We start from the raw sequence: 20,798 nt of genomic DNA on the forward strand, positions 1-20,798 counted from the left end.
GCAAACTGGCCTACAGCAAGAGAGAACAGAACATCCAGCCTGCTGAATTGGACTGTCCTTCTATTGCTTCCAAACCTTTCTAGCAATGACACCTACATGCTAAATATAAGCTAGTCAATGATCTGATTCTCACCACTTACCTCTTGGTCTTGTTTTCCCCTCGCCTTGGCTGGTAACATGGAAGACATCCATAGCAGACAGCAAAACTTTTGTCTGAAAATGTCTCTTCTGCTCACCGGTGGCATCTTCTGGAGAAGCCTATATAGTGACAGTATACATATTAGTACAGCAGGAAAACAGAAAGAAAATCAGATTCAAATTCACTTTCAGCAAGAGTGCATGTGTGGACAGCTACTGTAGTAGATGGCAGAACTTCATACTTTAGTTGGAAAACCAGGAAATCTCACATAGGACTACACCATCTAGCTGATAGCCAACTCAGTTGCACACTGAACAGAAACAAGGTTTCACAAGGGGCCATAATGTAGGTTCACAGGTGATTCCCAAGAGGTCTTGTCCTCAGGGACCTTCAGTTCCATTAGCAGGCTCAGGATTCAGACAGTCGGAAAGCCATACTCTGTTTTAAGTGTGCTAAACCTTGGGATACTGGGTAAGCCTTTTGGGAACTGTTGCTCCACAAGATGATTTAACTCATGACAATTGCAGTCAAGCTTATGTTCATTACTATTTCTATTACTAAGCTAAGTCTGCATGAGAACTTACATCTGGGATAACTGGACTATTGACAATTTAGAACTGAAGCCTAAATTTTTCTTTTTCCTTTTCTTCATTCTACTTCAACTCTTTTGAGTGCTTTGAGTCATTGAAATCCATAATCTGGACTCAGCTACTACAGCTTGTATTGATCTGTACCTAAAGCGGAGACAGGATTTTTTCCTTTTGTCACTGTTAGTACTTTTTTTACTAGGCCACTAGCAGGATACATCCTGTCCTTCCACCCCCAGGGCAAGATAGAGCAGAAAAGCCTGATGATAGGAGAAACCTCAAGAAGCAGCTCCAGTGGATGCCCTTGTTTGTTTGCTGGGACGTTGAGAAGACTATCCATCAGGAGGACTCGCACAAAATCCCACACTTGTTTCTTGGCAGGGTGTGGTAGGAGTGGGAGAGAGGAGGGATCAACACAGCCTTTCCCTTCAGCAATGGCTGGATCATCGGGAGTCAAAAGGCCTTCAGACCCTCCCTGTGAAAGTAGACGGCAATACATTCCAACTCAGTCTTCTTTAAATTGATTTTTTTTTTCTCCTAATGGCCTATCTCCAATCTGAAGGGCTTGTGCTGGCTCATATACACATACCTTGGGTGGTCCTGAGTGAAAAGCAACCATAGCCAAAGTTTTCAGGAAGTCAGGACAGTGCCACACAGGGTCCTGAGTATAACTGTGATAGATCAAGCACAGAAACTGGATAACGTTCCCTGGATAGGCAATCTCCCAGGAGGCTTCTGCATCTGCAATAGGCTGAATACAAACAAATGTGCATCTGGTCAAGTCAGCATTCTTCTCTGAAGCAAACATGACACAGCCATGGAGAAATCAGGCAAGGCACAGGCAGCCAGCTCCCACCTTTCAGACTGAAGATAAACCCAACCAGAAGATGACATATCCTCATCATCAAAATGAAAAAAGTTTAGTACTGCTGTGGGTAAGATCAGTCTCTGTATTCAAAAGTTCTTAAACATGAGACCATCACATCATCTGCTACATAACCAGGGCAACAGCAGTTCTGACCCTTTGAAGTCTGCGCTCACTGTTATGTTCAGTACTGCCCTGTGAGGGCAGAGGAGGACTAAGGATTACAGGTAAAGGCTGCCACTGACATCTGTCATGCTTGGGCAGTTTATTCTGCCATTCACAGTGCACTGTCCTTGCAACAAAACATTTACCTTGTCCACAGTGACTCTAACCATTTCCAGCAGTAAAACAGCTGCCTCTGCACACAACCCAGTTTTGAGGACATTCTCTGTAAGGTGGTGCTGCAAGATCCACTGCAACACAGACTCAAGATCTTTCTACACAGGAAGAGAGATATTTGATTAAGAGATGGGAATTATATACAATACATCAAGAACAAAACCAACACATCTTCACCTCCAGCAGCTCCTCCCTCTTCTATTAAATGTGTAGCATTTAATACCTGCATGAACAATTTTGTTCTGAACACAAATTTTCTTAAATCAAAGTTAACTTAATTTTTAAAATATGAATGACTAATTTTTATTATCAGAAAACCCAAGTGTGATTAACTTGCCTGAAAATTCTCTCATGAAAAAGGGCATAAAATGACAAAGTAGTAAAGCAATATCAGCTTCAGGTGCTTTTTTCATACCTTGACTGCTTCAGGTGGTTCAGATTGTGGAGTTGCCAGAAAGAGCTCTGCCACAAGCAGGTAGATCTCAGGGATGTGGACATGATCAGTCAGACATCTTTGCAACACAGAAAACCCAAAAATCAAGAAGTAGCCATTGTCAGGTACTGGAGGATGAGTTTTTAAATTATCTTTAAAGGAAAAGAAAAGGAAAGTGTCTAAAATTAAATGTCATATTAGAGGAAGGATTACTGACAGAACTTGATCCTCATCTGTCTCTGTCCCAGGCCACTCAGTATCAGCAATATCAACAGTTTATAAAACTCCCTCAGACGAACAGATAACCATTTTTCCCACTATCACTTTTGTTACAGGAGATTCTCCCTTAATTATTCTTCCTTTCTCCTCCCTTTCTCAGAACCACAGGTCTAATTATCAGAAAGCAAGCTGAACAAATCTTAAAGAAACAGAAGGTTTCAGAGCAAAGCTGACATTGCAACACCTCACAGGCTTATCAGCTAGTCTGATTTTGTGCAACACAAAAAGGCCCATCTCCCTGAAAGTGCTAATCAGAATTGCTAATTATTGTGCAAGGGAGAAGCAATGCTTTCCAGTCTTCAGCACAGAAATGATGAAGTACAAGACAAGATTGCCCTAGAAAGTAATTTCAATTCTTGGTCTGCTGAGATCAGTGGGAATTCTCCTATCATGTACTTCAGTGATCTATCACTGAGCTGGATCAAGGCAGTGTTTGGGGAACATTAAACCAATACATACCCATTAGAATACTCAATCCTGCAGAGCTGTTTTCCAGCCAGCGCCCAGCCACTATCCCCTCCTTGAATTTGTTCAGCAGCAAACGATTGTGGAGGAAGCACAGAAGTAGCTTGATTCCTAGCACAACTGTGCTAGAGTGCAGGTAGCTCTGTGTGAATAGCAGAAACCAGTCTGGCCCCAGTGCCAAAAATGTCTTTTCTTTTTCCCTAGGACAAACAGATAAATGAAAATACATGGAAGGAGACATGGTGAAAGACAGAGAGGAGATATTATTTAAAATTATCGCTAAGTGATTTAGAAGCTCAAGTTTCTCTAGAAAAAGTCTGATTAAAGGTGTACCACAACACAGAATCACGAAGATTTAACAACAGACTCATCTACACAGGCGAAGACACTTAATTCCTGCTAAATCCAACCTTATATTACTATCAGACAAAAAAAGTTCACTAATATGAATCTCCTTCTGCGAATGTGTATCAATAACTGAGGCAAACTATATCACAGACTAGATTTTTTAACCTATGAAATTCAAAATTACCATTTAAATTTTGAAGTCCAAGATGTGTTTTCTAGTGAAAATACACCGAGTTAAAGCACCCAGCACTATAAAATCTTCCTTTGAGTTATAAAAGGTAGAACTGTAGTAAGTGCATGCTCATGGTTATGATAGAGAGGTGCAAGTAATCCCACATTAGATTGAGTTGATTTTCACAGACAGCTGGGATTTCTTCAACTCTTGTAATGCAGAAGAAACACCAATATCTAAGTTCCTCCTTCACAATATTTTCTGAAAATGTAAAGCTTTTTCCAAAATGGATATCAGACATGTGATCAGACCACACAGGTGAATGCCAGATAAATCACTGACCAAAAAGTAGCTCTGAATCTAGTCTGCTCCTACTTACTATTTTGTTGAGATTCAAGTATTTTCATTATGTTTAGTCCTGGTCAAGCACCAGCAAGAAGAAAAATCCAGAAGATAGAGACACTTGCCTATACCTTCCCATTCTACTTACTCGGAGGACAGATGAAGTTTGTCTGAGTGCATTACATCTAACAGCATCTTCAGTAACTGGTTTCGAAGCCAGATTGTCTTTCCAGATGTTTGGCTTAAGGCTACAAATATCAGAAAGTAATAAAGAGTAATGAAGAGACAAAACACATGTTCCATTGCTGTGATGAACAACTTTGTTTGCACCAAGTTAACCCAGTAGAAATACTTATACCAGGTTTTTTGTAGAGTAAAAAGATGCAGACATCAAATCTTAGACATAAGAGTTCCTGCTAACATCAGAAACAACCAGTGCTTACATTTTCAAAGTCCTCTCTTTAGAGTTATTTAAAACTCATTCAGACTACATGTTCAATAGGAAGCAATCTCAGGTTAACCAGAGAGGAAAATGTAAACAGGCAATCTGACTCGTGTTGCCTACTGTGATATAAAAACCACAGTTATCAGCATCTTCTTAATATGATCTCTGATTTAGAGGTGCAATAACCAATACAGCCTCAACTGAAACATCACAATGAAAAAGCCAACTGATTGGATGTTCTCCCACATGAACCTGACACAAATACACAGATACAGATACTTTAAAAGGTGCAGAGCTACAATTATTTCCTACAACTGTAAGTGTAGTAAAGTGTTCACAGAAAATCCATGAAATTTTATTCCTTATAACAGTCCCGCAGATTAGTTCGAGGACAATTTCAATTTAATGTCCTTCCTCTCTGTGCATATCTGAAATCCAACATTATGTAGGCTCTGGACAGTGCTGCCAAAGTACTGCTGGCCTGTTAGCAGAGATGAGGGCAAAAGGGTCACCTCAGTGCAGCCTGTCCCTTTCCATATGAAGCCATTTGAACTGTGGCTCTTCCTGCCACAGGAGGCAGAAGCACTGTATTGCATTTATGGTTCATTAGGCCCTGGGGAAGCAGGGAAGTTCTGTAGCATCTATGACAACACAAGCTAGGTAAGGTAGCTCCCTACCTTCACTGGGCATCTCAGCCACACTATCCAGGAAAAGCTGATTTTCATCCACGGAAGAAGGTTTCAAGGTGTAAACAAGGAACAATCCAATCCTTGCAGAGAAAGAGGAAAGCAGTTTTGGTCAGCAAAAAGACATTAATTTAATTACTTGGAGATTACATGTAAATCTCAATATTCATTAATGATGACTGTTAACAACCATTGGAAATTCTAGTTGTTGCAGAAATAGAAATGAAAAGTTCATAAACTAGGAAGCAAATTAAAGGGTCATCTACCTACAAATCCAACATGGAAACAAAAATGGAAAAATTTTCTATATCTGTTTTAAAGGTCTTTCATCATGAGGAAAGCAATACTGAGTTAAGCACTCTGTTCATACAAAAGATTCTGAACTCCCTGTGGCATTCAGGTGTCACTGTTATCATCACCTCATTTCCAAGCAAATAGAGGAGAGCAAAGAAACCTTAGCAGGTACTCAGGGAGGAGGACTGGCAACCTCTTTTCACGTGTAGTTTTCTTTAACACATTACCTGATTCTAAGGATAAAAAAATTAATGTGATATTAGTGAAAGTGCATGATCTCCTCCTGCCCACAAGAAGGGCATTTCTTAAGAGGTCAGAACACCAGTTCTTCTACAGGAATGGTCCACACAGCAATTCCCATTAGATCTGTCAAAAGTCTGGGACCAGCAGAAATTCCAGCATCCTTCTCAGTGCTCAGTGCTGCTGAGAACCTGTTATAGTCTCTGCTGTCCTGGAGCTAGGAGGGTAGGGATTGTCTCTGTCCACTCAGCAGTCATGGGCCTGACAACCAGTCAAATTACCATAGAATAACAAATTATGGTATTTTAAGAAAAATGCTCATTCACACTCCTTACAATGTGGCAAATTTGGTATACTAAGCCCACGACTTTCACTTAAAGGAATATGCTAACTCATACAAGCCCAGGGTAGGAACATACATGCAGGTAACATACATCTAGGAACATACATCCGCAAAAGAGCTGGCAAGCAGTAAGTTCACATACTAGTTTACTCCACAGTTAATTATTTGAGGTGCTCATACACTTCAACAGAGCTAAAGGCTTGTTGCAGAGACCACAGGTTTGACATGCAACTCTGTTTCTATATTTTATTAAAAACAGAGCTTTAGGAACAGAGCTGCCATCTGTGCAGTGCATTTCCCTGGAGTTAGGTGGCTGTAGACAGCACTATATGGACCTTCCTCAATTCATCAGCTACAGGCTGATACAATTAGACCAGGAATATAAAATGAAGCAGTGAAGAACTTACATTCTGTGAAGAACAAACTAGGATTTAAATTCATTGCTTTGTGAAATCCTGATAGCAAAACTGATAGAAATTCAAGAACAAAAAGGATTGTTACTGGGATATAAACCAAACCAACAGGATTAGGTAGGTAGTTCATTGGGGCCAAGTCTAATACTATAGTGATACTTTAGGGGCAAGGCTTTAATGAAACCAAATATTAAGTACAGACTTTGAGTAGTCCCAGTCAAACCTGCAGAACTGTTTGTGCCACCATTGTAAGGGTCATCACCCAACCCACATATTTTCACACAAATATAAGGTTGGACTGAATGAAAGCATGAAAAAGTTTTTCATCAGTGGAGATCCTGCAGTTGCCAAAGATCTGGAGTTCTACCAAACTCCACAGGAATCTGGAGCTCCTACATGAGGAAAGATCTACTATCAAGCTCTCTCCAGTACCAGAAGGAGTAGAGCTAATCTGCAATCTGAGGAAAAGCTATAGACTTCAAGGTTACCTGAGAACATCCCGTGTATTAAAGTATCCTTGCAACAGATGGGAGAGAATAGTGCAGGCCACAGTGATCTTGGAATTACTTATTTCAGGATCATTGAAAAGGAAAACAAGCTTGGGCACCATTTGCACCTGGTAGGCAACTGCAACATTCTGACGTCCATCTCTGTAAAAAAGCACAGGGACTATAAAAGTTTTTACTGGTGAGAACCAAATTTGCTGAGTGTCAGCTGAAAGGATTCTCAGGTTGCATTGATACTTTGCACCTTTGGCTTCTAATGTTGCCTTGACAACATTTCAAACACTGCCAAATAAATTGAACATGTGTCAGTGATGGAGATCAGAAGACTACTTTGTGTGTTCTACCTTCCCCTCTGCCCTCTCCCCCAGTAACTGCTGCATTTCAATGAGTTCAAAGAAAGTGTTATTGAATTTGCAAGCAGTGAGTTGGTGGTAATAAATGCTATTCCTGTAAAACTCAGCAAGGGAAAGGGAAACCAGACAGCTCTGCATAGAGCTCTCTGCTGCCAAAAAGCAGGAATCTAGCTTTACTCAGCAGCCCCTCTGCCATGCTGTATCTCTTTGGATACATTTAACTCTAGTCCAGATGATTAAGAAAGTATACTGTTATAAAAAGTCTTCTTGGGTTATGTTTTGGTTTTAAACACAACTTTAATTACATATTTTTAAAAATTATTTCATACTCAATTCAAACATTAATTTTCCCCTCCCCAGCAGAAACTTAAACTTTCATTGTACAGCAGTGGTTCCACGTGAACCAGGTCACCAGGTATCTTTGCCCAGTCTGGCCCCAAAGTCATACCAGGGGCTGGTCAAATCACTGACTTCAGGCTTGAAAGAGAAATATAGAAATTATTTACTCCCAGAGTCCACTGATTCTAACTAGGATTGGACCCTTCATAGGCATCTCACAGTTCCAGCTTCAGGTTACAGACTGAGTTTCTCACACAGGTTTCTGATTCAAACACTAGTTTGTATACCTGGAAGACTGCAAGATCTCCACTAGATGGGAAAGAAGAACAAGGTCAAGATTTTCTGGTGCTTTCATCCAAAGCTGAAAGACAAAGGAAAGCAGAGGTTTTACTGCTCTGCTGAGCTGTGAGGACAGTACCTGTGGCAGGGAAACAATTAAAAGTAGTTCAGGGAGGATAACATCATAAATCTCAGTGTTTCTGCAACACAACCTGTAGGCACTGGGAAATCCCTAGTGTGGGGAGTTGTTGCTCCAGAGATAGCCCTGAGGAGCAGGCCCTCTGGGAGTGTTCCTTCAGACCTGGGAAGCTGCCATCTCCCCTGGTGAGCCACAGTGTGGAAAACCCCAACACACAACCCCATCCCAAATATTGGATGCAGGAGGTGCTATGAACAAACCAAACCATCATACTATAAAGCCATCTTTAAAGCAGCCAAACCCACAAAGCAACATCAACAGTTTTACCTCAAAGTTGCAGAGAACATACTGGAATGCACTATAATTCTTGATGACCGAAGACTCAAAGCCAAGCTCAGCTGTGCCCACTAGGGAGAACATTAGCTGTAAAATCCTATTGTTTAACAGCTTTGTCTTCCTTTTCAATAGATAGGTCAGCAACTGAAAAAGGAAGACTGAATAAGTATCTGCGAGTATAAACCTGTATTTATAAACTAATATAACACTATTTTTTAATTCAAGGAAAACACACAGTTTGCTCAGCTGTATTAGTCATATATGGATACATTTTGCATAAGCATAATGAAGTGAAGATTTCAGTCCACACTTGAAATTTCGTGCAGTAAGTAAAAGGGTAAGTTTTTGAAGGAGCTCTGTGGCATTGAACAGGAGCAAAATACATGCCATGTTATGTTGAATGGAATTTACAAAAAGGAACGTACAAATATAACTGTAAATAACCAATGTAGGTTTTTGATGCTATTCTTCATGGATGTGTTCTTAGTTGCTTGCAAACGGTGTTAACTGAAAAAATATTAATGTTCACCTCTCCAAATGAAAGACATTTGTGAAACATTACCAGTTTCTCAAGTGAGCCTGCCTTTGATTATCTAATGATTTCCTAATACTATGAGGAAATAACATTCAGAAAGCCACTGCATTCTGAACAGGTTGGGAGCAATAGACATTAATTAGAAAATACATATCAAGACACGTTTATTAGTTTGCTGTTAAAAAAAACTTCAAAGAAAAACTTCAGACCTCCAAACAAAAGCAAAAGCACTCCATTGCAACATGATGATCTGCCACATGGAGAGAAGCACATAGTCAAAAGGAACAGCTTATACACCAATGTAAAGGCTGCATTCACCTACAAGAAAGGATTGGGCAAGTAATATCTAAGTAGGATAAATATATTCATATGAATCATGATCAATTTATGAACAATTTGCAAATTGGGAAAATGAAAAGTTTATAATAAATCAATCCTGATGCCCTAATGTTGAGTCTTGTTTGAAACCTTCTGTGTTAAAGAGTCTTCCCTGTTCCCTAAGAGTTCTCTGCTCAGCCTGCACAGCATGAAGTAAATGATACTAAACTGAAGCTTCATACTTGAGCCTCAATCCATTGAATATTATATGCATAGATAGTTTACATACAACCAAAATCTTCAATTTCCACAGATTTCAGGTTTGAAAGGCTAATTTGGGACAGACCTAATCAATGAAATTCAGACAGCAGTTATTTATACCAGCCCAGTTCCTAATACACAGTGAAGATTGAGTCAAAGAAATTCATTGTCATCCCTACACTGGGCAGTCTGTAAAGAAGAATCTTAGGCTGTATGAGCCAAGAAGAAGAAAACCTGTCTTAGAAATGGTCTTTTGTGGGAGAGATCAAGTGTCTAGGTAAAAGGTGAAGGGTAGGTCAGTCACAAATCTGCTGCACTGGCTTATTTAGTTTATTAGATCATGTCTGGCCAAGAGGCATCCGTCCTCACCTTCCCATCAGCAGATATATGTTAGAGAGGATCCCACAGATTGTAAGCACAGGATACAGAGCACTGTCCTATATCCCCCTCTCAAAGATCTTATAACTTATGAAGTTCCAATCACAAGTGCCTATAGCCAGGGTATGCTTGGTTCATTGCCATTGATAGGTTTTGGCATAAAGTTCTCCACAGGAAGGACTATAACAGAGTGAATGAACAAGAGTGTTTACCTGGTATCCATGTATGTGCCTCATCAGTTTTTCACTCAGTGGGCTACTGTTCAGGATGGAGTTCAGGACTTTGACAGCTGCATACATGGTGTGGTCATCACGGGCCATAGCAATGAGACCCAGGAGAATGGCAGGGCCTCCAATAAAGTTCAGGCTGGTAGCTGCTGGAGAGGACTGGAACACTCTTACCCCTAGGAAATTGCAGTGTTATTCTATCAGGAAATTACATGGACTAAATCTGTTATTTGACAGAGAAAAGCTCCACTCTTAAAAAGTATTAAACATTAAGATATAGTGCATTTACCATATTGGCCCACAGCAACTGACCCAATAGTCCGCAAGGAACCCGAGAGGTGTCCAGCAATATTCTTTGCTAGGAATATTGGAGTTGAACTGTCCCGAGAATTAATCCCAATCTAAAACAGATAAAAGACATTCTCACCTTGGTAGTACTAGAGAGACAAAAAGCAACAAATGCATGCTCTAATACTTTAGATTATTTTGATACTTTTAGCCTATGAAAATAATCTTTTTTTTGTTACAAGTTGATTGTTAGGACAAACATTCACCCACCTACAATATCCCAGAACCCCATTACTCTCCCATGTCAGTAGACCTGGCATTAGCAAGAATGATAGAATAGCATGTGAAAAGTCCTTGTGAAGGCATTAAGAAAACACAGAGTGAAACAAATTATCATAAGACCTAAAAACTATGGCTTCTGTTCCTGTTTCAAAAAATGCTTTTAACATTGTGTTCAGACTGTCCAATCTGTTCCACTCCACAGGTGAAAAGTAACCCATGAGTAGAATGAAGTTAAGGAATGGGAAAAGAAGCTCAAAAAAAATCACTGGATGTACACAACTAAGACAAAGTCGCAGAATTTGCTTTAGTTAACTGCTCAGAAACAAGAGAAAACTTGTTTAAGACAAGGGAAGTTTATGACCTCTTTGGCAATCAGCCGGCCATCCACTTCATTGTAGGAGCTCTTTATATCTTGAACTGTAGTAAGGGTTGAGCACATGGCATTGATTCCAAAAGAAATCTTCTCTTCTGCCACCAGAGGTGCAGTATCACCGTACTGGTCCTCACCTAAAACAAGACAGACCATGAATGTCTGAAGAAACTTTGCATTAGTTCATATTCCACATGAAGATTAACTATAAGCAAATGCCCCAAGATTGTCACCTATTTCCCTTCCAGCAGGACATGGTCTTATGGCTAAGCCTCTTCAGAACTGCTGCTGATTAGTGAGAAGCAATGAAGTGGTGACACAGGACACAACCCTGCTGAAACAATTCACACTGGTGTTCGCCACAAGGTCATAAATCCATTTTAAGGAATAAAACACAGTATTTTGGGGCATTGTGCTGAAGCTTTTTTTAAGTAAAAATTTCCATTTGACAAGTTCCTTTAGGTCTATTGATGGAATAGGGAGTCTGGGGGAAGAGAGAGTGAGATCATTTTACAATTATGATGTCACATCTTGTATGTTGCTCTCTGATTTCCCTGCATCGGGGTATCTCTGGAATCAGATTGCCACAATCCATGATTAGTACAAAAGTCCATCTGTGCAGAACTCTGCAGAAAACAAGCACCCCAGATTTCATAAAGACTCAATCTTCAAAAATCAAATCCCTCTGACTTCTATTGGTAATGTTTTCATTTTAGAGTTGTACTTTGATACAATTTATCTTTCAACAACCCCCTCCCCATGCTTGACTTGCAGATTTTTTGTGTGTAGATAGACAGCATTTTGAAGGACTACTTTTGGACAGTCTTCCCTTTGTTTTAGGCTGGAGCATCACCAGGTAAGATTATTCTGCTCTTTTCACATGAGAAATGACCATCCCATGTCATCCCATGTCATCCCATGTCATCCCAAACTCTAGCACAGAGGTGAATGCACTACTTGTTGAATAAACAGTAATCAATAACTGAAATGTTTTGTCTGCCTGTTTAATAATTGAAACTAACAATATACTTTAGTTAAAAAGACCCTTCATTAAGTGGAATGTAACTTATTGCCCTATCCCTCTCTCCCCTGTGCTCTCTCCTATTCTGCAGGCATTTGCAATTAAACTTGATACCTCTTTTTCTGCTATGGGGTTTTTTTTTTCTTTTTTCTTTTTTCTTTTTTTGTCTTTTTCTGTAGCACTGTAAATGCAGAATGTCTCAGTTAAAGCTGCTGCTTTAACTTTTGTACAACAGAAATCACAATCTTGCAACTCAGGATGTCCCTCTTTACTCTTCATCTCCTTCTGCTGCTTGATTCCTGCCCCTCTTTTTCTGCCCCATTCACAGTATGTTACAAGATCCTCGTGCATCTTGCTACAGTCTTGTACAACACTCAGTAATGCAGTTTTCCAGGGTTTTAGAGTGAACTCTAGACACAATTGGAACACTAATAACAGATTGTAAGAATAAAAAAAGCATTCCCCTGAAAAACAAATAGTGGTGGATATGAGAATGATCACATACCTTGAAGCTGTACTGCTTGGAAATTGCTACAATACTGCGGGCCAAGTTTAATAATCACCTCCATGGTTTCCACAGAAATGGCTTCTTCAAACAAGTATGTAGGGCCCAGGCGCCAGGTCAAGGAGGACTTCTGTTTCCAAATTCGAGGAGTAGCTATGTACCCATAGACATCAATAAAGGAAGAGGGTTCCATGGAAATGAAGCTACCTGGTAAGGGCTGGAGATACTGCATCTGCAACAGGGAAAGAATTCACTGAGAGGACCCCAATACACTCAGGGTGCCTTAGGGTCCTGTCCCTGTAAGGTACTGCCTGTCGCCTCTTTGCTCATTGAAGTCGCAGTCAGCTGTGCAACACAATTATCAACTACTGCTTAGAAACTGGACTTTGAGAAGTACCATAAACATAAGCATTTTGGAATGTTTAAGCTTAATTTTTGTTCAAAAAACACAGTCAAAATAATTTCAAGTATTGGCAAAGAAAATCCCTATCTTGACCCAGACTTATTTTTCCTGTTCTAAACTTCATAACTCAGATTGTGACTTTCAACACGGAAAGACAAGTTACAGAGAGCACCTTGTACTAGCACCGAGAGAATAAACAGTTTTTGAAGAGTATAGATTGTCCAAGTGCACCAGTTAGCTTCAGTGAAGCTAACATTGTTTAGGAAATGGGGTCATTCATTCTCAGTAGCAAAACAAGGATTTGGCCTCCTAAATGGTGTGTATTATTTTATTTAAATGCAGACAGCTCTAATAGTAAGTAGTCGGAAATTTTTGGTAGAGAGAAACTATATTGTACTGCCTTTAACAATTTGCTGTTAGCATGAGTGACTCCTAGAATTTACTGATTTCTGGCTAATGACATGTAGAGGACAAGGCTGGTCAATATTAAGAGTTAGGACTTGAGTGAACACTTGAGTGAACAAATATTAGACTGGGTGCAACACAGTAACACCCACCCCCAGCTCTACCAACCAAAACCAGCCTTTGGTATTGTTAACAACCTTTGTGCATTTCTAATTTCTTAGACAATCACTTCTTCACTGTACATATAAAGATGAAGACTTGCATCATGTCAGAGACCCCAGCACCGGGACAATTTTTTATTGACCAAAAGCTTTTTTTATTTATATGAGTTGTTTCACTGTATGTTAAACACGTTTGCTATGAATTCTTTAATCAATTGCAATGTTTAGGCCTAGTTTTATTGATGGCTTTCAGTCTCATTTGAAGGAAGGCAAATTAAATTAAATTTTCATTCTTGAAATGGATATAGGTCCCAAAAGGCACTTAGAAGACATACCATTTTTCTCAAATATGAGAATGTTTGGAATTAAACAGGTTGCGTTTACAAGGGAAGTGTAATATACACAAGTGAGCTTTGCATTCGCTGAGAGTCAATTGAAATATGGGAACAAGAAGGAACAGACCAAGGTTACAAGTTTCAATTAATAAAAGGATTCTATTCAGAAAGAAACCCAAAAAACCACCACACCCACCATAGCTGCAATAGAAATAAGCTGCATTTTCAACACTGCCAGCCTCCAGCATTCAAAATGCAAAAATCAGATCTCTGAAATAATTTGAGATTAGCTTCAAAACGAGGAGCATGATGATACTGATAATATAAACCAGGGGCTATTCTCATTTATCCTGTAGATTATGAACCCTTCAGGTGCATTTGGATTGCTTTCTCGTGATATTTCACGTAACCTGAGAACTGACTGCTATGCAACAGGATCACAAGAAATGGCACCTTAGGGGAAATACCAGTGCACCAACATTTGCGATTAACTCATCAGATGATATAATCTCACACACTGAATAACTAACTCAGAGGAACATCTGTCTGTTCCTGAATGCTTAGTGCGCTAGCAGGAAAAAGGCCATTGACTCATCAGTTGATTGTTCAATGGGTGTAACAGGAAGAGGATGGCTTGAAATATGACCATGTAAAATGCTTGAGAAAATTCCTCCCATCTTTGGAGTCTTGCAAAGAGCTGGTCAGTCACAGAAGCTTATTTGTCTCTGACCTTTCTTCGAAAGAAAAAAGGAGAGTCCCTACATAATTCATCACCTTTGCAGGTTTTAGCCTAAATCCAAGGCGCCTTCAGTTTAGGGTTCTTTGATCACACTTTAATGTGGTACATTTTATTGCTGCCAACCTCTGCAAATCTTGAGCTTAAACAGATAGATCCTCAAAATCATTAGTGAACTCAGAAAATTTTGGCCTAAGGGTACAACTGAATTTCAGCAGCATAACCCTCAGCTACCTGCAACGAAGGTAACGCCAGCTCTCAGAGGAGCATCACCACTCAAAATTGCCCTGGTTATCTACACGCTGAGAGGGGAGGAGGGTACTAGTTCAAAGCAGCAGTATAAGCTGAAAACACATTTCTGAAAAGCAGCACAAATATATCCGGTTTTGTATGAATTTCTGACTCCACTGATGCTCAGCACAGTGGTACGTTATATAAGCAAATCACCATGCTTTGAGTTTCTCAGATTAATACTGTAAAGTTACAGACGCTTTGCGAGATGAGAATGAAAAGCAATGCAAGGCAAATGTCAAGCACGAGATCTATGCAGAGAGCCTTTACCTTTGCACAGCCAAGCATCTGACCATTTATATGAGCTGACACAATGCAGGTCTTCTTTGCTTCCTTAGCAACTGTCACTGTGAGATGATGCCACTGACCAGTGGCCAGCAGTTTACCACAGCCAAACTGGACTTGCCCTGGAAATGGGGAGGGATTTAGGACCTCACCCTCAGGTTCCATAATATCTGTAACAGCAAAAATAGGGATGATTGAACAGAAAGTCTCCCACCTTCTCCTGCCTCTGGTACACAACTATCAAATGTGACAGAAAGAACATGACTCTCTGTAGGCAGATGATGATTTCTTTCTATTCTGTTCAACATCTTTAAAATGCTCCCTGAAGGTCTATTATCAGGACCTAAGACTTGCACAACACCTAAGACCCCTCCAGCATACAGTGTGCCATCCTCCCAACCTGCTAGTTGTCTCAATGCTGCAAAACTAGACTGAACTAGGACAAAGTCAACATATTCTCTAAGAGGAGAACCCCTCAGGATATTCACTGAGTTACCCGACACAGAAAGAAAAATCCTAGTAAATTTATGAGATGATAAAAATCTGTATATTAATTTGTAGTTTTTATGAAAAGAAGTGAGCTGGAATTTTACATCTAAGGCACTTAGAGCACTCACACAAAGTCAGCTGTGCATGAAAAAAATCCCAGCTACTATTCCCACTCCATTCTCAACCTCCTCTGGAATACTCATTCACATTTACATTTGATGTACCTACTCTACTCAATAAGGAAAAAGGAATAAACATCAACGTGGAAAAATACTATCAGGTTGATATGATAGAAAACATTCTGAAAGTGAGGAGAGGAAATGAGTTGTTTCATTAGGAAGCTAGATCACACCCCAAATCCTCAGTCCTACTCTCCAAACCTGTCTAGTATCACACAGAACAGGCAGAGACCTGCTGGTTCAAGCCCAGTCTCCACAACTGCAGACAACAATATAACTGACATTCAAAAGTTTTCCATAGAATATTGCAGGCCACAAAGTAATTCACAATACCTGCAGCAAACTTAAAACTGAAACATGGCCAAGAATTACAATCACAACAGGTCGCAGGAGGAAAACTGAAGAGGTAAATCTCATTAATATCCTGAGTACTTCAAAGAAGAGAAAATTTGTTAATGAAAAACTCTAGATAATCAGAGGACACAGCACTGCAGATTAACTGAAAAGAGCCTTACCAAGTGGCTGGAATTCCACTTCTTCTGTGGAAATAACCAAAGAAAGGTCCTGTGGGAAGAAGCTTACAGAAAGGCAAACAAATTCTTGCTCTGTTCTTGACACATGCCTCACGACCGTAAGGAAACGGACTGGGTGATTGTTGTGCACCAACCCAAACTTGCTAATCAGAAACCAGCAGGAGAGTGTCAGGCCACTTGAGGGAGGGAACATTCTGGTGCCTGTAGACAGGAAACAAAAAGGCAGCAAGGAAGTTGTATTCCTTGTGCAGCCACTAGCAAACTGCTTTCTGTTGCATTTGTAGTCCAAATCATGCAAGAACTGACATTAGATTATGAGGTTTAATTTCTGTTCTATTAGATTTCACTGCCTGTATTCAATATCACAGAGACTGCACATATGAGTCTGTGCATATGAATAAATGACCTAAAATTGACTGATGAGAAATGACTACTAGAACTCCATGCTATGGAGTTCATCAGTTAGGAACCACTGAGCCAGAAAAAAGTTCTTAAATTTTGCAAAAATTCAGGAAGCAAAAGGTACACCCATTTCACTGTTCACCCAACAGAGGATTTTGATGTTTAGGAGAACCCCATTAAGTGACAAGTGCTATTGCTGCCATGGGAGATTACCCAAAAATCTAGTGGCTCTGATTTGTTAAGACTATTTTCTTAGCAGCCTGCCTTAAATTTTTACTGCTAATGTTAATCTTAATTTATCACACTATTAAGCTGCATCTGATACTGCATTTTGCTGAGCAGTTCGAATTATACAGTTCAGAGCTGGTCTGGGACACAGAGAAATATTTTGAAATACACAGTTTATTTGCTGCCATTTCTTACAGCTGTTGAATGCTTTCAGTGGGGCTGAAAAGTGAGTGCTTACAGGAAGCTACAGCTGAGTCACAGTGCTTACCCATGCCAATTCCTCCCGAGACAGATTGGTCTGCACTGGGTCCCATAACAGTGGCCAAGGTAGGGAGGTATAAACACCTACAGAAGCAAGCACCCATTCATCAAAAACGTAAAATCATATCTGAAAGTCACTAGTCACTTAATACTGCAGAATCATGGTAGCAAGGCAAAGAGTAGGCTATCAGCAATAACAAAACAGGTTGGCAAAATTGCTGCAAGGGATGCAGCAACAGGGCACATAAATAGGTTAAGACAAAGAGAGAAGTGAATAGTAACTGTGTCCAGAGTAAGGGCTTGGAGACTACAGAGCAGCTCAAGAAAAAAGCAACAGCAACAATACCCATAGCCTTCCATGGACATGTCAAACTCCACAAATGATGGAGCCAAAGCAGTGCCATGTAGCTGGAAGTTTCGAGGTGATGTCATGGAGATGAGACTCATTGCAGTCTGGAGTGCAAGTGCAGATCCCTTAGACACCCAAGGAGAGTTGCTGATAGGCACAACTGTCTGAGGATCAGTTTTATTGTCCATCGTGTCCTCTTCTGAACCTACAAGATCAATAGAGTGTCTAACCAGATCAATATCTGCACAGATGTTGCCCATATTCTATTCATCACTGCTAAGAACAGCCCTACATGCTCTTGAAATAACACATCCTCAGCATCCTGCAGAAATACAAAAAAATATTGCACTAAAGGAATTTCAAAATGGGAAGCTGGCAGGAGAGATGAGCTCTACAGAAACGATAGCTGTATTTTCTCCCCACACATCTTCAGATAGATCCAGACTTCACTGCTGGTAAAAAAGGTCCCCAACCCATTGGTTCCATTTTTCTCATACACAGACCATTCAATTCTGCTGTAACAGAACAGTTGCAATCAACATGTGGGAGAGGATTTGAAGAATGACTGCAAAGAACATAAGACCGAAATTTATACCATGATGTATCAGATGTCTCATGGGCATGAGAACAGTATAAAAGCCAAATACTATTACTGTAGCCTTTCACCTGCAAAATACATTATAGAAGAGAACTTGGCTGGAAAATAGCCTGTAGAAGCAAGGCAGTCTACTAGGATATCCTAGGAACTACAAAAAGCAGTGTCTTTTTATTTACATCTTTATTCTCTTTCTAGATATAAATCACAGGAAAAACATGCTGCAAAACCATGAGACAGTCTCCCTGTTTTGTAGAATATCATTAGTATTTTTATAGATCACTTCCATGTCTGATCTAGGAAAGTCTGAGTCTATAATCAGCACCTAGCTTGAGCTAAGATATTACATAATTTGATCTCTGATGATCATTAGATCAGCTCTCAGTGTTGGTCAAGTACCACCCAACCTGGGCAATAGCCAGCATAGAACTTCAGCCATACTCCACCTTCACCGCCTGTCTTGGAGCAACCTGCTTAAGGGAAGCTTCCTGTCATTTTGGAGACATCTATAACCCAGCCATTCAACAGGCTATTCATTATGTGCTTACCTGCATTAGCTGAATCACTTCCCTGACATGAAAGGACCTTGGTCTTGTTTGTGCTGTGCCTGGAAGGTAGTACTGGAGAACCTCCCAGCCGAAGAAATTGCCTAACGTGAAAAAAAAATAATTAAGAAAGCAACGAAAAAAAGGAAAACAATGAAGCCAGACACTTTGGAGTCACAGCAACCAGGCAAATGCAGCTCAGCCCTCTGGAGAACAACTTTCTTATTGAACACCAAATTTTAAAGACTGAGAAACAAGACTAGACTTTTTATTTCTGCATCTATTATTGACATGGATCTGAGATAAGAGATAAGAGAAAGTCACTTTTACTCTTCAGAAAACAGCTTCTCCATATAAAGTTGTTTTGCAATTACTTAATTAGTTCATTCATAAATGGCTTTACAACCCCTGCAGAGATGATGCAGCAGAGCACTACAGACACACCATCTTCAGTAAGTCATTTAAGCACATATCCTGCAATCAATGAGAAAGTAATATTAACTGAGACTTGAAACAAAAGGCTGAGTCTTGCTGAATTAGAGCACTACGTGAAGCATCTGATTATTATATAAACTTCACAAAAAATTGCACTAAAGCAAATTGTTCCATTAGATACAATCTGATACCTTAACACAGCTGGTTCAATAGCCTGTGATGCAAGCTTCTCAAACACTCTAGTGAGGGGCAGATGCAGTGGATGACTCTCATTGTGGAAGGCATCCTGACAGGAAGTTATGATGGTGCTCAGCAACCCAGATTCACACATCACCTGACGACTCTTTTCTGACTTCACCAGGGACTGGATATGATCAACCACAGCATACTGAATTTCCTGTGAAAGCTGAAATGGACACAGAACTGAAGTCAGAGGGCTGGAACTAAAATTGCACATGGCACCTGATTTATTTTATTTAATTGGTTTTTTCATTTGTCAAATCTCTGGATGTAAAAATCTGGCCCAGAAAAGAAGCCCTTAAGGCCAGAGACTCAAGTGCAACTGCATGGCTCTTCTGTAAAGTTCTGCAGTTGCACAGTATCCATATATTCATCTGAGAGCTGCTCAGCCATCCACAGTTCAGCTTTTGTGCCTCAACACTATGGTAGTGAAGGACCAGGGCTCTCAGCTGTCATTCTAAAGAAGGGACCACCACCAAGGGCAGGTTATTAGGCATAAGCTCCAAGACCAACCCAGGAACTCAGAATATATTTAACATTAAGCCTGTGGAGAGTCATACTGGCATGATCTACTCTTCATTCTAAAAGTACTGTTTTAAAACAAAACTGTATCTAGCAATGTCATTAAACACTTAATTTTAAACACTTCTCTACATGTTTTGCTGAATGGAAGCTTTACTTCATTATTGCTTCTTAATGATCTTAAAATCTCCCATTTCTCATAAATTATTTTTAGAGCATTTTGTTCCCAGTTAGGAATGGATTGTACCCCACTGACCTAACTAGATTTCGCACAAAAGTAACTGGATCATGTATTTAAACACAAATTTTACAAAGACGAATTGTTCCCTACTCCCAGGAGCTCTCCTGCTTTCTCATACACTTTTCCAGGAAACATATATGCAAACTTTTAAAGAAAAGGACAACAATGGTGGCAGACATGCAAATTGGGGCACTGGGATTTGATTTTATAACACGAATGAGAATCAACTGGATTCAGGATAACCTAGCTTATTAAGTGTAAAGAGGAATTCAGCTCTTTTGCATCCAACCAAACAAAACTACTACAGGACAATTTCCAGGCCAACAAACAATTTGTTTTCAAAGTGTCTCCAGCTGCAACACTTAGATAATAATACTGGCATATCCCTTACAACACCCCTACTGTTTTTGCAAACTCAACTACTATTTTTCATATCTGAAGCATGAGCTTTTTGGATAACATTTTCTTCTCTCTGAAGGAGTGTTCATTCCCAGGGACACAATTTTCACTGTGCATCTCATTACATGTAGAAATCATCTACCAGACTGAACTATACTATTTTTCAGAGGCACTTACTGCTACAGTGTTTCAAAGTCTCACTCATAACTTTTTGGATCTTTTAATTAATAGCTTATT

General features: G+C 39.9%; 1 protein-coding gene across 3 annotated transcripts in view; it reads right to left on the bottom strand.

Annotated features, from left to right (window-relative positions):
- Positions 1-20,798, bottom strand: part of WDFY4 (WDFY family member 4) — a 128,825-nt gene that overhangs the window by 76,313 nt on the left and 31,714 nt on the right. For 2 of the 3 annotated variants that reach the window (XM_032695324.1, XM_032695325.1), the window contains exons 14-34: positions 19,351-19,565; positions 18,728-18,828; positions 17,582-17,789; positions 17,243-17,319; positions 16,327-16,545; positions 15,129-15,313; positions 12,528-12,759; positions 10,993-11,138; positions 10,351-10,462; positions 10,047-10,237; positions 8,334-8,486; positions 7,876-7,949; positions 6,879-7,040; positions 5,092-5,183; positions 4,118-4,217; positions 3,102-3,307; positions 2,346-2,515; positions 1,903-2,028; positions 1,316-1,477; positions 1,004-1,201; positions 141-258 (exon numbers count right to left, since the gene is read on the bottom strand). In XM_032695324.1, the coding sequence (XP_032551215.1) occupies positions 141-258; positions 1,004-1,201; positions 1,316-1,477; positions 1,903-2,028; positions 2,346-2,515; positions 3,102-3,307; positions 4,118-4,217; positions 5,092-5,183; positions 6,879-7,040; positions 7,876-7,949; positions 8,334-8,486; positions 10,047-10,237; positions 10,351-10,462; positions 10,993-11,138; positions 12,528-12,759; positions 15,129-15,313; positions 16,327-16,545; positions 17,243-17,319; positions 17,582-17,789; positions 18,728-18,828; positions 19,351-19,565 (3,247 nt within the window). Of the gene's footprint in view, positions 1-140; positions 259-1,003; positions 1,202-1,315; positions 1,478-1,902; positions 2,029-2,345; positions 2,516-3,101; positions 3,308-4,117; positions 4,218-5,091; positions 5,184-6,878; positions 7,041-7,875; positions 7,950-8,333; positions 8,487-10,046; positions 10,238-10,350; positions 10,463-10,992; positions 11,139-12,527; positions 12,760-15,128; positions 15,314-16,326; positions 16,546-17,242; positions 17,320-17,581; positions 17,790-18,727; positions 18,829-19,350; positions 19,566-20,798 lie in introns of those variants that run through there. The other variant, XM_032695326.1, reaches the window with a different exon arrangement.

Source organism: Chiroxiphia lanceolata, chromosome 8 (assembly GCF_009829145.1).
Source record: "Chiroxiphia lanceolata isolate bChiLan1 chromosome 8, bChiLan1.pri, whole genome shotgun sequence".
Classification (NCBI taxonomy): Eukaryota; Metazoa; Chordata; class Aves; order Passeriformes; family Pipridae; genus Chiroxiphia; species Chiroxiphia lanceolata.